Source organism: Anarrhichthys ocellatus, unplaced genomic scaffold, assembly GCF_004355925.1.
Source record: "Anarrhichthys ocellatus isolate YVR2014 unplaced genomic scaffold, GSC_Weel_1.0 scaffold16, whole genome shotgun sequence".
Lineage (NCBI taxonomy): Eukaryota > Metazoa > Chordata > Actinopteri > Perciformes > Anarhichadidae > Anarrhichthys > Anarrhichthys ocellatus.
This window is the reverse complement of record NW_022280046.1, coordinates 4,652,180-4,670,301: the sequence shown is the minus strand read 5'-3', so window position 1 is coordinate 4,670,301 and position 18,122 is coordinate 4,652,180. Positions and strand designations below refer to the sequence as shown.

Below are 18,122 nucleotides of genomic sequence, written 5' to 3'. Positions count from 1 at the left end.
CATGATGCTTCATCGCCTGGACACATATAGACTCCAAACCAGCTGAGAGGGTACAGGAGATATGTTCTCATCAATTATTTAAGCTTTTTCAACCATATCTGTCCAGTAACACCAGTTTGAATGTCTCCTGCACAAAGTAAAAATCGGACGGACGACGGACAGAAAAAATCTGAGATGTATGCGCATCAGCACATGAATGAGGGAATTCCCCCGATGCATTATGAAATACAAAGGAGTTACAGCCAGGTGTGCTTGTGTCCTATTCAATGGATGTCGGCAGTTCCTGTGCTCATTTCTTCATTATTTTTGCGATACCAGAGAAAATGAACTAAAGACTTGATGCTTAAGGTTCAGTTAAGTGCTGCATGACTGAAAAGAGTGACATTGTGCAGGAAAATCAATTCATTTTAATGGAATTGCTGCAAACAGTGCCTTTTGTGGGGACTGCCTATTGTTCAGACGCCCCATAGATAGCGTTGCACACTCTGATGTTAAAAGCCCATAACTCGGTTTTCACCCTCTATATGTCAACATTTAAAGGAGGAAGAAAGAGTAGGAGGCAGAGTAGTATCTTTGGTCTGTGTCCTTTCACCCCCCCCGTCCCTGTACTTTGCTGGTGCCTCCTTGTGTTATCGTCACTGTGGATGATGGACGTTTCTAATGAAGCCGTCATGGCTGCCGGCCAGCCGAAGACGCTCGGTTGCTGTGTTGCTCAGGTCAGTCCGAAAGCGATGAAACGGATTGTAGCTGGGCAGAACTGCTGTGGAAGTAGTAATATGCTCATTGGCTCTGGTGAATATCAGTGGGCGGAGCCAAAGAACTATGGTTTTCTAGTTAAATGTTGTCTTAGCCCAAGTAGCCGTATAATAACTTTTAAAAAATAATTCTGACAAGTACAGGAAATGCAGTACTTTTACAAAAGCAGTACATGAATAAGTAATATAATTAAATCTAACATACCCTTAAAAAACAACAATAAAGTATATTATTATTATAATATTTACTGAAACTGCGATGTAACAGTGAAATCCTCCAGGAGACGGAGTATTGAGTTTTGCATTAAAAGCAAACTTACTTTGAAATACAATGCTACAGTAGTACAACGTGCAGCTCCGCCTACATGCTCCAATTAATAACTAATATTTATTTTAGTTTATTTGCCATCCATTCTTTAGTTGCAAATATGCTTATTACATAGAGAAGACCTAGTTTTGTTTGTGCTTAGGAGGACAGATAATGTATTTACTCTGCTTAAGAATTTGCCTCGGGCTGTCCCGTCTAATTTTTTACCTACTTCCCGTTTTACTACTGCAAACTACACATGCATACACACAAATACACGGTATCCTCCACCAGCATGATCTGAGGCTGTACTGCTGTACCTGATAAGAGTGTGTGTGTGTGTGTCCAGAACTAGCTTACTGTAGCTCGGCCCCACCCTTTTATTACACAGAGGAACAGAGAAGCAGAATATGGCAGAGAAGGAAGGAGTAGTAGCAGAAAGAGAGAAACCCTCAAAACTGCATCTGGACCTCAGTAGGTAACTAACCAGTCTGTTTACCAGCGAGCCAACCGTTCAGCTGGTAGGACAACCAGTCAGCTGCTGGTTGATATTTGAAATCAGTTAGATGGACGGACGGACGGCAACATCATAGTATTTTAGTTAATTCAGTCAGGAAGTTTTTCAGTGTTATATAGTCTGTTAATCTTTTAGTCAGTCATCCAGGTATTAACTTAGGTAGCCAATCAGTTATTTGGTTGGATGGTCAGTTGGGCAGTTTACCATTTATGTTTAGTCATTTATTCAGTCAATTATTTGTACTGTCAGTTGGTCAGTTTCTTGGTCAGTCTTTCATTCAGTTATTTAATAAGACACTTCAGTCAGGCAGAGCCGTTAGACTAGTCATCCATCTATCCCTCCAGCCAGGCAGCGAGTCAGCTGGTGAGCGAGGGGAGTGGCTCTCTGCTCTGCTGCCTTCAGCTGAATAGCAGTCAGTCATCCAGTGATCCAACCTCCCACTCATTCAGTCAGTCTTCCCTTCAGTCAGTCAGTCACTCCGTCAGTCAGTCATTTGGTCATTAAGTCAGTCGGTCAGTGGGTGTCGATGCAGGGCTGCTGGTCAGCTGCTCTGGACGGCTCGTATCTCTCTCAAGATCTCGCACTGTGGAATCATCTAAGGAGCCACTGAGAGGTAAGAAGCTCAGACGCTCAGCTTTGTTTGACCAGTTTGTCGAGTACATGTCAGAGGTGTTTGCTGACTTTAGAAGGCATGTGACGGGCTGCAGGGCGATATGGGAAGATGTAGAGTCGACATTTGAAAGAAGTTTTTTACAGGGAAATAAAGCGGGCGCATCTGTAGCTGTGGAATGTGATCACACCTTTTCCTACAAGCTGATAACCGTTTCCGTGTTGTTGCGCTCAGCTGCATCATCCAGGCCGCTTGTTATCTGGACTCTGGTCATGAATTTACTCTCATGCTCAGTCTCATGATAGTGGTGATGTTCTGAAGGAAAGCATCAACAGCTGTTGTTTTCTACTGAAACTTGTTTTTGATCAATTTAGAGTTCAGAAAACCAGTTTGACTTCTAGTTGTTGTTATTTATCCATTTTAAACAAGTTGTTTTGTGTAATGCGAAACAAGGAGCGGTTTAACCAAATATTCCGTCAATCCTTTATCATTAACAGCAATAGATGTGTATCTTTTCAGCCTTTTTATTTATTCATAAGATAAAGATCAGCCAAAATCATGATACCTTACATACCTACAAATGCATTGTTTCCTTAAAATCAATAAAAAATAGAAAATAAAGACGATCAAACGTAAGCATAGCCCTGTGTGTTCTACAGACTTATAGATGATAGCCAGAAAAGGGATTGAAATTCCTGTCATATCTTAAAGTTTCAACAATACATGTATTCTACCAACAAGTACTGTTTTACAGCCACAGCCGGATGACTTATTCCCTTGTGCTATAACCCTCTGTTGTTTAGCGGCGTAGTGTCAATGTAATGTTCCTTCAATCAATGTTTATTTTGAGTTGATCCCAAAAACAACCTCACCAAATTGTTCTTAAACCAAGACTGAAAATTGTCCACATCAAATTAACTATTTACTCCAGTTACGTTTTCTGAATACAACAATGGCCAGCTGTTTCAGGTATTGGCTGAGCCCCTTATTCTTTTGAATGTGAAATAAAATAATTTGGAGCAATTTTGAAGGATCTACGTTTTCAGTCGGAAGCGATGGGCTTGCAGCTGACGGTGCTAACAGTGTTAACCTGAGGGGGAACCAGTGGGTGGGTGCTACGCTCCCGTAACTATACGCCGTCATTTGGGATGCCGCAGGTGCGTGAGTCCGTATCACATGCACCAACATGCACCAAAAGCATGCGCTGCTTGCACGGCTATGTCAACAAAGAAACAAGAAGCTCGGATAACAACGCACACAGGGAAGTGACTTCATCCTATGCTCAGGTAGACTCGGGTTACTCCACTAAATCTTTCCCTTTTTTAAGCACCTTTAACTTTCTAAAGCTCATTTCACCAGAAACAACATATAGCAGACTCGCTCAATGAGTGTAAAACCAATAATTAAACAAATCAGCAGACTTTGTACTCTTGTCAGGTCAGGTACTTTGATGTTTTATGTATTTAATTATCATCCAGGGCACACTTTCCTTTCACTGAACACTTTGTGACTTTTGAATTGGACTGAACGTCTAACAGTCTGTGTAGAAGAAACAGCCCACTAGCTCCGTTGAAACAGCATTATCTTAAAACCGGTTTGACTACAGAGGGGAAATAATGTCATGTACAGTCTGTAGTTAGAAAACAGTAATTAGCTGCAGGGTTCACTGGATGTGACTGAAAGTGTCTTTGTGGAATTTCTCTCTCTTGCTCTCGTATCAGTGTCCCTTTTTTCATGATTTATAGCAGAGGAGATTCTGAGGTAAATGTTTGACTAAGGCACGCATGCAAAATAGTGAAAATACAGAAGCCATTTTGAAAATAATATGTGATATCTGATATGTGTTTATTTCAAGTATTTGAAACACCCTGTGGTAATAAAACACTGAAACATGATCCTATTGATATCTTGCTCTTGGATAAACTTTGAGGCACTAAATTATAATACAAACTTATTTTATGTTAATTATTATTATGCAATGTTTCCTTACTTAAAACACCAACTTTACTAATATTCTAGAAAATACGAGGTTTATTTTGTCTACCTAGGCTTAAATCAATAATTAAGAAAAAGGCAAATAATATAAACTAACTATCCAACACTAATGCTCTAAAAGACCCATATTTTATGTCTTGGCCGAGGACTGATAAAACTGTTATCTGTCAGTGAATGATGAGCATAACAAAACATAGCAGTAAACCAAAGTGTCAGCTTTAAGTTCCATCACCCCACTCTGTCCTCTCTGCACATGTGTTTACCGAGTCAGACATGTGACATATTGGTAGAATGTAACTCCCTTCTGTCTATTCAGTGGAGAACAGAGACGTGTGTTTGTTCTTGAAAAAGACATCACATAGTGGAGTTTTTTTTTTCACTAATTTGCCCTACCAAAATCTTAACTCGGCGCTGACGGGGCCATACAGCAGCAGACTACGTAAAAAGTTTGCACAATCACAGAAACGGGAAGCATCAGTAAGACATAACTTGCAGAAAGCAGACTAAATGGCTGTAAAAACGGATTTTAGTCGGCGTTAATATCAACAATCGAGAAGTTAAGTCTGTTTTCTTCATGAAGTAGTAAATGAACAAGTTACACTTCTTTACATTTTCAGTATTCACACTGTGACCATGTCCTGTTTGTGGTTCTGTTTGCCCGAAAATGGGTTTTGCCGATGTTGTGGGCGGTGTGGTTCTGAAACCATTTCCTGTGGGTAGTAAGTGTAGTATGGTAAAACGAGGCCAGTGGCCACAGAGCGCTATATCAGCATCAACTGCTCTATATCTGCAGCAGAACTGTCACTGATTCTATTTTATGTAAGAGGCATAATAAATAGAATATTATTGTAGCAACTGACTACCTTATTGTGAAATGTAATCTCTATTAAATACTTCATATTAAACTTGAACATTCTTAATGAATTTCATATTATTGATGCTATTTTCTTTTGATAAAGACTTAAGACTGAAGATGGAAGATTCATGTTTTCAACAGTTTATTTGAAATCATTTAGTGTCAATGATGAGGTGGAAGATGATGTACAAAATATGTTCATAAAGACTTTCAAGGCAGAGTTTTTGAAGGAAAGAAGCTTAATTTGACCAAAATTAATATTTTTTGGAGGCAGGGTAGGTCTTTATTCACTGTTCCAATCATTAAAAAGCAAGAACAGCATGTGTAGACAATCGGTATACTTTCAGAAGTGTTAACGCTAGTTGATTGTGCTAAATGTATTTTTTGCTTTCGGACCCAGGAGACACCAGAGAGCAGGGTGGGCTCTCCACCTGATAATGATGCTGTGTGTTTTACTGTCCTGGGGCCAACAATGGGACCACAAATTCAGCCAGCTCACAGATCACATGACCGCCAACTCAATAAGCAATAAAACAGAGTAGACTCAAGGAAAAGGAGAAACGAGCTAGGTGGAAAACAAAAGTAAAGAGTCGTATACCGCACATATGTTGCTCTCTAAAACACAACTGAAAAGAGTGGAGACTAATAGACCAGACAGTAGAAATGGAGTAGACTAGATGACTCATCACACACATGAAGCTGTCTCAGTTTCAGGAGCCTGGTGTTGTTCATACTGGCTAACTATTATAACTTACTGGGACAGCCCAATGGAAAAGAGTCATTGTTTTAGGATTCACCTGTGCTAGCATTAAAGTTAGTATTAACACCTGTTCTTTCATCACGAGTTATACTTACATACTTCGACTTTTCCTCAGTCCCGCCTGTCAGTTTTGTGTTGGATCTATAATTTTCACAGAAATATATAGCTATGTGGAGTATTTCAAAAATACAGAACCAAAAGAGTCGTTTATTGGTGTTTTGCTAATCGTGGGTGAACGAAATGAACTGGATCTGTCTCCCCTGTCAACTAATTGGCTACTTGTTACAGTCTGAAAGCTAATTCTATTTTGGATCTGATTCCAGGTTTGCAAATTACATAGATTTCCTAGCCTAAATGAATCAATTATTTTGTCCCTCTTTGCTGTTTTGTATTTTTCCAGCTAAAAATGGTGCGTATCTAACACCACTCACGGACTGGGCCTATTTGTAGTTCAAAAAGACCAATAGAGTTGGTATTCTCAGGTAAAACTATTTCTCCGACGGTGTCGTGTTGATTTCTGTAGTCAGAATTTAAACACAGCCTCTCTTGCTGCCTGTAGTTTTGGTGTTTTTCATCAGTTTGTTGTAAACAAGGCGACGGCTGTCAAATATAAATAGGTTAAACTAAACACATCAGGACTGTTAGAGTCATAAGACCTGAGGTTGCCGCCAAATGCTCCTAATTAGTTTGAATTCCTCAGTAACAGTGTTCTGTTCTGATTGTATTCGATCAGGTTTCATGTGGTTGGATTTAGTTTCTGCACTTGAAAGAGTTAGTTTATTTCTGTTGGGACAGGAAGAACTTCATATTGGGAATTGTTCATCTAGTTGTAATGTGACTTGTTGGTGCCTCTTTCGTGTTTTCGGTCTCCATTTTTGGCATCTTCTCTGGTTCAATTGCACTTCACTTCCCAAAAATCACTTCAAAACAAAGGGAACAGTGACATTTTCTACTTTGCATTTTCTGTTGTGCAGTTTGGGTTTCTGGAGGTGGCACTATCACTGTGCATGAGAACCACATAATAGTTCTTAACAATTCTGTAGTATTGCAAAGAAATCATTAAAGCCATCACTTCCTGTTCGGCGGCAGAGAAGTACCAGACTGAAAAAATGGAAAATCTTTCATGGCCTGTTGTGAGCTGGATCACCGCTGTGTTAAATCGACCATGGACAGAGACCAGCAGAACATATTGGTTTAGATGGAAATGTCACAGGTTTTGTTTTTACTGCAGTACTGTAAACACAATCTGTTCAGTCACCAGTCTTTATGTGTAGTTGTTCAGAATGGACATAAATAAATAAAACACTTTAACTGTATAAGTACAGCCTCCCTGAGCCGCTAGCATAGCTGTAGGCTATAGATGTTTTTGACCACATGATGGCGCTAGATAAAAAGGTCAGGGGGTCATCAAAATCTTTAGGATTCATCCCCTGGAGATCAAGAATATCCACGAGACGATACATGTAAATCTGCCACTTTTTCCATAATATCCCAGTGAACTCCAGATTTGAACCACCAGCCTGCCAGTGTTAGTGCCTTGCTTTAGACCTGCAGTATTGACCTCCTCATCCATCCTCTTCTGCCGCCCTGTATTCCTATATCCATCCTGCCCTTTCGGATCCAGCTGTGTGTGTGCTGTCTGTACAGACGTTAGCCCACCTCCTGTTGTGGGATTAAGGAGAGATTGAGGAAGTCCTGGTGGGTCTCACAGGTGGATAAATAAATAGATACCTTACACCTGAGTCGAGTGTGTCATATCTGATCGGGTTTTGAGTCAATAAGCCAATGGACTCATGAATGTAATCAGACTCTGGTCCCTCTTTGAAACCAGTGACCGAAAACAGAACCTGGGTGGATGAAAGCATCTCTTTGCGCATGCAGAGGATGGCTTATTCGTGACTTTATACGAATAGCTCGAGGAAATAGTAGTAATTGAGGTTTTTGTACACAGCAGGCCACCCAGCTGCTGTTTAGGCTCACTTCAGTGATCTCTCTGTTGTGCCGTATCGAATTTGCCTCGGCGCTTTGCTAAGTGGGTGTGAAAGGTTTCGAACAATCCGAGAGGTGAACCTGGAGGATGTCTGGACAAATGAGATAATCAAGGGTCAATCCTCATCCATGTTAGCGGTTATTGATCGTTCACTCTGGAGAATAGATTTGTTTAACGACAGCAAAGGCCCTCAGCAGAATAGAAGGAAAACAAATCAGTTGTCTGACCTGTTTAAGATGATTCAGCGGCCCCGGTCAGACATAAAGGTCTCTGACAAATGTCTGCTGACCTTTTAATATATATTAGATTCTTGGGAAACAAAAGTTTTTAAACCGCAGTTTGGGAAAATACAAGCAACCGTATCTGAAATGCAAGCAACCTCAATGCTTTTGACTTCATATGTTGAAGTTATGGTCTGTGAGATCTTCATTATTTCAAATACCATTTTTGTATTTACATTTTGCAAATACCTCTTTATGTGCATTCTTCATTCCTAGTGGCGTAGTCCGCCATTCCAGTGCGTGATTCAAATTGCCGTAACGCGCGCAAGGAATTCATTGGTAACAATGCATGCACTTAAATGTTACTTTTAGCAATTCTGTCTAATTCATAGAAGCGTCCCACATCATGAAGACCTCTCCTGCAGCCATATCAGAGCTGTATGAATTACTGATAATGCAAACCAATTTTTCTTACTGCTGCTGCTTCTCCTTAAAAGTGTTCAACTGGCAAACCGTGGGTGACTTTTACAGCAGCAGATTATGTCATTTGTATTTGTCAATGAGCTATTTTTTGCTGTTCTTCTTGTGTTGTATTTCCGATAGAGTGGTTGCTTAGTTCTACACCCAGTGGTCACGACGTGTATCATTTCTAGCAGAATTCTGGGACCTGGAGTATAAAAATGCACTTTGTAGTGCCACCAGTAGCTACAGGTACTGCAAACCAGAACTGAAATCTGTAACTTAAAAAAGGGGTTTCACTGGTGTGTGTGTGTGTGTGTGTGCGTGTGTGCGCGTGTGCGTGTATGTGTATGCGTGTGTGTGTGTGTGCGTGTGTGTGTATATATATGTGTATGTGTGTATATATATATGTGTATGTGTGTATCTATCTATCTAAAATCCTCGTGGTACCAAAAAAACGATATGACGATCTCCCCCTAAATTTCTCATTCGTCTCTCCCCTGCTGCTTTCAGTAGTACAATGAAAATCTTTAAAAAATTCCATCCATAGCTTTTCCTGGGGTCTTTAACTGTACAAACTAGTGCCATCAGATTCAAAAACCCACCTGAAACAGATTCACTGATGATGACTTTATCTGATGTCTTGTTTGTAGACTCACCTCAAAATCCTCCAAAAATCTAAAAACCAAAACATGTTGTTGTGCACTCTACAACAGAGCCATCAGAGCCATCTGGTCTTATGAGAGGATACATTTCGTTTGGAAGTCTTACTTGGATTTGGATTAAACCGCACTACACTGATATGAATTATTTATTGATTTATTTAAAGGATCAACGTTGCATTATGTATAAATATCTAATGAACCCCAAAGACACAACACCCTCTTTTCTCATCAGCAGTAATTTGTAGATGATGAGGAACAGAAGGCATTGGGGTAAGTATATGCTGTTGTTTCGTTCTTTCCCTCCTCAGTATTATGGTCTCGAAAAACAATTTCATAAAGCAATGAATAATCATTTTCCTTTCACCGTCCCTCTTACCTTTTCCAGGACTGAATTTTTTATGATAATTATAATGATAGTTAATTTGTGAAGCATGTTCTATGCAAAAAGCAGATAGTGCTTTTCAGATTTGGGAAATAAAAGGCTGAAGGGACATAAGCATTAGCACCACAATAATGTTAGCATGCTAGTATGCTAAGCTAAATTGGTGAACACTATATCTGGTAATCCATTGCAATATAGCCATGATTTGGGTGATAATATTTAAAAAAAGCTTTGTTCTGGTCAGTGTTATTGCCCATGATGAGTAAACTGATGGTCATTTGTATTGTAGTGCACAAGTAATCAAGGCATTACAATTATCAAGCTGCAAAGATGTGAGAGTATGCCTAACAATGTGTAACTGAATGATAGATGCTGTCTTATTCTGGAGTTATTACTCATTTGATAAAAACATGGCTTTACATGTTGCTCAAGACACAGTCGAATAAAAGATTTATAGTGGCTGACTTAGTTAGTAGTGAGTTGTTCTTCTGAAAGGTGTTCAAGACTAATGATCAGGACTTCTGTCTTGGCAAAAATAAATGACAAAAATAAGTACATCCAGTCTTTTACATTATCTAAACGGTTACGCTATGACGTCAGCTTGCTAAGGTCAGAAGGTTTGAATTCCCATCTCGTATGGGAGTCGTATTTGTGCGTCATTGCTGCAAACATGCTGTAAACCTCCACACAATCTGCACTTTTTTCATATTGAATGCACAGTGTGTAATAAATCTAAGTGTGTCTAGAACAGCACATGAAATACCACTCAGGGTCTGTCAGGTGAATTTAAGAAAATTAATCCTATGACCGCGTTTAGATTTTTCACCTCTATGGTTAAAGAGTAACTACAACCAAAACACATGTATCTATTATCTTCTATTTATTACTTGTTTAGCATAAAATGAAACAATTATAGTCATTTTGTCAACAGGTAATCACATGTGACCCTTATATTTAGTCAGGCTTACAAGGACCCAGACTCACTCTTTTCACTGTCCTGAAAAATCAACCATCCCTAAACTAGTGCAAAACATTGTTTACTTTGCTATTGTCACCTATAAGGGTTTATTTGCATAAAACACATTTTTAGGAAATAAATGATTGTATTTTGTATTAAAAAATAAATCTCGGCGCTAGTAGTTTTAATTATGTATCATAAGTTTGCTTTAAGCTAGTGTTAGGAAGTTAAACAGGTCACAATTCTCTCTCTAAAATGTTATATTTCTGTGAAAACACTTCCTTCAAACAAATGTATTTATTCATGCGTCTGGCAAAAAAATACATTTTACAAGATTACATTTGAACACAACACTCATCACAGCTTTATAATCTACTTTCCCCCAATACACATTTTTACTGGAATTGAACACGGACGACGTGGTGTGTGTGTGTGGCTGGGATGTTACCGTCTTCGCCGCTGTGTGCTGTGTGCCAGTGCAAATGTTCGTATACCTGTGAAAAGTAATGCGATATACTCTGATACAACCCACGATATCAATTTATATGCAATCCGTGTAAGAGTGAGCCAAGCCAGGGAACATAATATACATTGTCATTGCGATCATGTTCGCATGCCCGAGTACACCCTCAGAGAGCAAGCACATCTGTTGACGCTTAGTCTTGTTTGCTTGTGCGTTTTGTTGAAAACAGTCTGTCTTTCTGTCATGTAATGTGAATGCAAGACAAACATTTGAGAGGACTAGTTTTTCCAGAACAGTAACTCAGTATTCTGTTGTGTCCTCAGCCATCGTGCTGAAGCTCTAAAGGCCGGTCAGTGACATCATAAAGGGGCAGATATGGAGGAAGATGCCGTTTCCTTTCTGATGCTTCAGATGTAAAAGTAGAGTTTAGTTTCTTTTTTGATAAAAGAAATCTGACCAAAAAATGTCTGCTTTGCACAGTGGATGTACGGTGCATGTTCATGTAGAATGTGTCTCAATGTGGTCATATACCTGAGACATATTTTTATACATTTTACAACACAGGCCTTTAATAGATAACCCATAACTATAAATCTCTATTAGTTTAAAAAGCTGCAGACTGTTTGTGAATCATTCCGACTGAAAGCTGTGACATCTGTTTTTTTTAATATCACAGATGTAAGGGATAACCGCGGCAGAAGAGCAAAACACAACTTCCTGATAGATCTTCTGATAGAGATGCTGATGAGGTTTACTCATACAAACTCAAATCATCTCTTCTCTTTGCAGCAGGACTGGACTCTTATAGACTCCTCTCTTTCTGTTTGTTTCTCTTGTTTTCTGTTTGTTTCCCCCCTCTCCGTGTGTGTGTGTGTGTGTGTGTGTGTGTGTGTGTGTGTGTGTGTGTGAGAGGAGATACATTTTTAATGTGTTTTATGCTTTTGTTCTTGCTTGTTATTGAGGCAGAAGGTTTAGCAGACATAAGGGAAAACCTTTCCTCCACCACCTGATTTTTGCAAAGCTGTGAACCAATTGTTCTGTTAGTTGTATACATTGTGTTATTAGACCTGCATTCAGTTGGCACTTTATTACGTACACCTAGCTGAAGATAATGCAGTCTAATATAACAACCCTTTAATAAATCATATGAGGGTAAGCTCACTATTAGAAGCACTTAAGGCAGTACAGTTCAGCAGCACAAACTACAGCATCCAATATGTCCATGAAGATGAATCAACGACTTAAAAAACACTTAAATTGTAACATTTATTTAAGTATTATTCTTTGCTGAGCTGCTGTATTTGACTAATTTAGTTTTAATAAAGTGGCAACTGTGTGTATATTAAATCATTACATGCATATAAAGTCAATACAAATGGATGTAGAATTGCATCAGTGTATGCTGGTGCGTATGTCTCTAGTTAGCTATTGTTAGCTAGCTACCAGCTAACAAGAACTGCAAACGCATTCTGGTGGTTAACTTTAACGAAGTAACGTGAGGTTAAAAGTAACTTGTCGTTCATTCTGCGTAAACCCTGAACATTGTTTTGAAATAAAAAATAAAAAAACATACACAACATTAAAAACATATTCTTAAGTTGATGTCACAGAACAGATGAATGAAAGAAAGCAGAAATGTCCTCATGATAACTTTTAAAAGAATGAAGAAAATAGATGGATTTTGTAAATATATCAAAAGGGGTAAACGGTTTGATCTGAGATTTATCTGGTAATTGTAGACTGGAATGCCAAAAAAGTAAAAACGGTGAAGAATATGACCATGTACACGAGTAGGACCCATGAATGAGATTGAAAGAGCCGATTCAGTGTAAATAAAACTAAATCATGAGCCTTTGGGATTGACGGTCAGTAAATGCAAATGTTAAAATCGCCTTGAATTAAAGGATGATCAGATTTGGGAACAATAAAAAGACAAGAAGTGAGAATTGGTCAATAAAAACCTTATGTGCACTGAGTGTAGGGGGAATTGGGCTTATAGAGCTTAGCACAGACCCTTTTAGAGAGTGGAACAAAGGAGAGCGATTGGAACTGTTGCCTCCAGAGACACTGGATCAGAGAACGCCATGACTGGGGCCGCACAACCACAAACCACTGCACTGGTTCGACTGTATGTCTGGAACATCATTTCCATTAATAGCGGAGGAATTTCGGTCAACAATGACGTAAAAAGTCCTTATTAGCCGAGAGGCATTTTCCACACATGCGTATATCCATTATGTCTTGCAGCGAGCCGGAGCAGAGTCGATTCCAGATGAACGGTTTCGTGATTTAGTGAACTGATCACTATGATGCGGTAGTGGATGCAGTACTGTACATCTACACTAATTGCTGGGTGGTCTAAGGAGAAGAAACATATAGCAGATGAGTGTAATAACTCACATTGTGTGCATTCAAAGACGGAGGAATTGGCAGCCGGTCGTCACATGGGCGATGTTGCTTGGATATTTTTTTACCGGCTGCGACCGCGATGCCAGTATTGTTTTGCACCCTGTGAGTCACTGGCGCTGGTGTGATCTCATCGTAACAGGGTCTCTAGTTGTATGCCATGTGTTTTTATGAATTAATTCAGAATCAAATGGTCCAGCACGACTAAGAACACGAACGCACATAATTTGCTACTTTGTTCCATTTTATTTCGTTCTGTTTTGTTGGTGACTGTGAGTCGTACTGTTCTCTGTCGTCAGCTGACCGAGCTGCTTTTAACGGTTTCACCCTCAGGGAACCATGACTGACTGAGTGATCACACTGCAAACCTTCCTGGTTTTCCACCAGTGACAGCAGATCAATGAGCTCCACCCTTCCCCATTGTCTAAATCCGACCCTCAAACCCTCAGAGGGGCTTCATCAAAGCCAGGACTGATGGATGCTAAATGTGTGAGAGCAAGAGAAGAAAGAAAAACACAATACATCTTTCAGTTTACTGTCATGTGGTGCCAAAGTGTCCAATTAATGGAAGCCTGAGTTATGAGGACTGCTTTGTAGACCTTGTTAAAGGACCAGTGTTTTTCTTCACATACTCAACGTTACTCTGGCCCATTTCTGCAAACCTTTGCATATTGGTTTCACTTCATTAATCCAACACAGAGAAGCTCATTTTTGCTTTTGTTGTCAAAGTTATCAGCGTGGCAATGCATTTGTTAAATTATACTGTCGTACTATCTTTGCTTCAGTCTGGTTGGTGAATAGTGTCTCTGATTCTCACCGTACTGTCTGAGGTCAATGTGAGGAGATCACAGCTCCTAGTTATTCACTGTCCTCACTGTAATAAGGCACAGTGTTAGTGCTTCCTCTCAGCTGAGTGAATTAGAGTCTTGTGATCCTCTTTCTAAATATACCACATGTAGCCATGAGGCAAACAGACCCCAGACTACAACTCACTAGATACGGGATCACTTGGTTCAAGAATTTCACATGAAACCACATTCCTTTTTCTCTATTGATCTCCACTGACTGATGCTCAGGTACACTCAGTTTACGATGCACTTTCTCTTCAGCACCTTTGACAAACCTGATGTTCTTGTAGTACATACAATTTTCTACTGCTTTCGCATACTTGAATATATAGGCACACTCTAGTTCCCACCCACACTATGATCACACACACACACTCACGCAGTAACCATTTTCCCAGAAAGTCCTGTCCTGGATAGGGCGACCCTTTGACCACACTTCCATAATTCAACAGTGGGTAAACAATTCGCGCATCACGTGTGTGTTTTCTATTCATCGGCTTGTTTAACTTCTCAAACATCTGATGCCAGTGTTAGTTTCTGTGTCCAATTTCGTCTTTTCTTCTATTTTTATTCATCTCTCATCACCTTACACAGCCTGCCTATAATTAACTTAACTTTGGCTACGAGTTTCTCTGTGGGTTATGTATGTTAACATGCATCTCTGTCTGTTTACCACAGGTTTATTGCGGGCATCACTATGACTGATGGGGATTATGACTACCTTATAAAGCTCCTTGCCCTGGGGGACTCCGGCGTGGGCAAGACCACCTTCCTGTATCGATACACAGACAACAAGTTCAACCCCAAGTTCATCACCACAGTCGGCATCGACTTCAGGGAAAAGAGAGTGGTAGGTTCTCATCTCTTACAGGACTGCAGCTGGCAGTTATTTTAGTTATTGAGTATTCTACTATTATTCCATCGATTAATCGAGTAATCTGATAAAAATATATATTTTTGCTTTAATAAGGAGCAATACTAAATATACAAAGAGAGAAAATAAGACCGAACAACTAATTTGTTCTATGAAAAAAGATTACACCCTGGGTTTTGAGGCTCCAGAATTGTTTCATCGACGTACAGGAACAGTCTGGAAAATGATTTAATCAGGCCAAGTCAAGGTAAACAGTCAAAAAGTCTAAATATTAACCTTTTACCTTTTTATGGTCATCTATAGTAGATATTTGCATGAAAACACACAATTCAAATTAGCAGGAATATAAATAAATACAAATATTTTAAGTTCAATAATTTTGATTAAAATAAAATCTTATTAGTAGTTTTAATGATGTATTCTAAGCTTCTTGGAGCTGGTGTTAATAAGTTAAACAGGCCATCATCTGTCTCCATCAGTGGTGGGCCGTCAGGGCCTGCAAGGCCTTCTCTGCTGGCCTAAACAGAATCACAAAGTTATATCTATTTTATAATTTAACATTTTTTCTTAAATACACTACATGTATTATAATTTATGAAAATATTTTTCCCATTATCTTATGTTCTCATTGCACAGCTACTGTCTTCCTCAGTTGCTCTGCTTCCAGTGCAGCTTGTGTTAAGTAGAGCTTTTATCCAATCAGATTTCACCTCTGTGTCTCTTGGTAAGAACAGAGGCCACAGGCCTGCAGACTCACAAGTGCATCCCTTTGCAGTTTAAGTGAATGGGGACGATATTGTTGATTGTCATATTCTTCAACCAATCAGATCTTTAGTTTAACATGTTGGGCGTATTCTTTGACGTGTCAGAGCCTGCTAGCTGGCCTACAAGTACGTCAGCATTACGTGCAGCTCAGTTTTCAGGCGCAGCTCTGCAGTGAGGTGCAGCGTGTGCTGTGATTGGTCAGTGGGCGAACACGTGACTATTGTGAACCGAAACTTAAAGTAGCCATCAGAGGCTTAGTTGGAGTAGTGAGAGTTCAAGTTGAAAGATATGGAAGAAATTATGACATTTTTTGCATTTTGCTTGGTGTAGATTATTATTTTTTACCTGGCTTTGTTTTTTTAACACTCAATGGCTGAAGGAGGAGAAACGGATTTGTGAGTTGGGATTTAACCGGATTAAACTCTTAGTCAACAAAGAAAGGAGGATGGAGTTTGTCTTTAAGTCAACTGGTTTGTTTTTTTTACATCCAATATCTGAATGGCCCTCCAGTGTGTAGCAGAATGCGTGTTACTGCTGTTTTCCCGTTAAGCTAGTTTAGCGTAGCCTTGTGCGGTCCCTCAGCTGCTTTTTGTTTTGTATTTTTTTGTTCCGGTTCAGAGGTCACACAGCCAGTTGTCTCCTACGTGAAAACATTATATTTCCCACAATTTAAGCTGTGGCGCCATCATGAGGTTATTAGGAGGTGTTTCAGCTGCAGGACAGCAGTGAAGGCCCAGCTATAACATGCACAACCCGCCACTGGTCTCTATCTATCTTGTATTCAGACAACTGTATTTCTTTGAGTTTCTCGCCAAACATTTTACACGATTGCATTCGAACGCATCATGATATCATTATATTTGACTTGTATATATGAGTATATATACTCAGAAAATTATTTTTGGTGGAGTACCACTCTAGACTGTCACTTAGACCTGTTGAAAAGCTTAATTCCTGTTGCTCATATCTCATCAGGGTAAATACACGGAGATCTCCAAGTGTGAGATGCAGAAATCTGAATCAGAGAGTGGGCCAGGCTCGGTTTGGTCAGATGTGTGGTCACCTTGGTGCTATTCTGCCTTCGCACTGACAATGCTGCCTTAATCGCGTGTGTGTGTGTGTGTGTGTGTGTGTGTGTGTGTGTGAAGATCACACCCCATGTTCAGGAGTCAAGACTGGAAACATAAACGGACACGTATGATCACAGCTGTAGCTCAGTGCTGTCAGGGGCTCCTCCTAGGGGCTTTCTAAATGGAGACTGAAGATGAATGTTGACCCGTTTGTTTATCGTGTGAGCCTTTCAACCAGAATTGACAGTTCTGATGAGCCGTAATGAAGCAAAATCTCCAGCTGCTGTAAACTGAGCTAAATATAGTGAACATATCAGCTGAATATGATGACCAGTCTACACTTAATTTCTTCTGCTGGGCTTTACATTATCAGTAGCTTATTGTGGCTTTTTGTATTCTTCTGATACTTATTATTGTCTCTGCAGTAAAAAGTTAAATGCGTGTTTTACAAGATTATTCAGCTTGAAAAAATAAGATAAAATCATCCTTAAAATAAGATATTATGACTAACTTGAATTGCACCTGCATTTCAACTGACACCAAATAGTCAGTGCGACCATCGGAGAGTTTGTTTACGTATTCTTTGATGGAGTAACTGAGGATTTGCATCCTTTGCATACGAGAAGTTTAATTCATTTCATGAAATGAAAAACAAAAAGGTATGTTTTGCTGAAAAATTGGATTACGTTCAGCAAAAATGTGCAGTTGTGGCCCAAACTCAACGTCGGAATCCAGCAATCCTCAGCTCCGATAACAAGCTGCACCAGCTCCACTACAGAGGACTCGCACTGTCAGACGTACAGGTGTCATCCTTTTCCCTCTGACTTGAAGTCAGTTATTACCTAGAAAACTGAACTATAAGCACTGTAGAGTTCATCCAACCGCTCTGAGTGTGATTGGCGTGAACGCAGCTCTGAAAGAGAGCGAGTGCCTCGTCTGGGAAAGTGAGAGGTGTGAATGACGCCCGAGGCTTCCTGCGGAGACACGAACGCAACCGGCTGCAGCTCACAAGAGTTCATCATTACAGCGTCACGGTCATTGTACAGACGATTCATTATTTTATTTTTTATTATTACATGCACAATTCAGGAAGACTAAAACGTGAATACAGGTTATCCCGGGCAGCTATGGACTGTGAGAAGCAGACATCCAGTTCAATAGTTGGTTTCAGCAGAGACGGAGCAGCAGAGTCATCTGGCCCTGCTGTTTGTGCTGCCTGAC

General features: G+C 39.8%; 1 protein-coding gene across 2 annotated transcripts in view; it reads left to right on the top strand.

The window, feature by feature from the left end:
- The window catches only part of LOC116388012 (ras-related protein Rab-27B-like), a 41,114-nt gene that overhangs the window by 17,171 nt on the left and 5,821 nt on the right, over window positions 1-18,122 (top strand). The window contains exons 1-2 of one of the 2 annotated variants that reach the window (XM_031855562.1): window positions 1,472-2,192; window positions 14,871-15,042. In XM_031855562.1, coding sequence (XP_031711422.1) covers window positions 14,890-15,042 — 153 coding nt within the window. In that variant the 5' untranslated portion in view covers window positions 1,472-2,192; window positions 14,871-14,889. Of the gene's footprint in view, window positions 1-1,471; window positions 2,193-14,870; window positions 15,043-18,122 lie in introns of those variants that run through there. The other variant, XM_031855561.1, reaches the window with a different exon arrangement.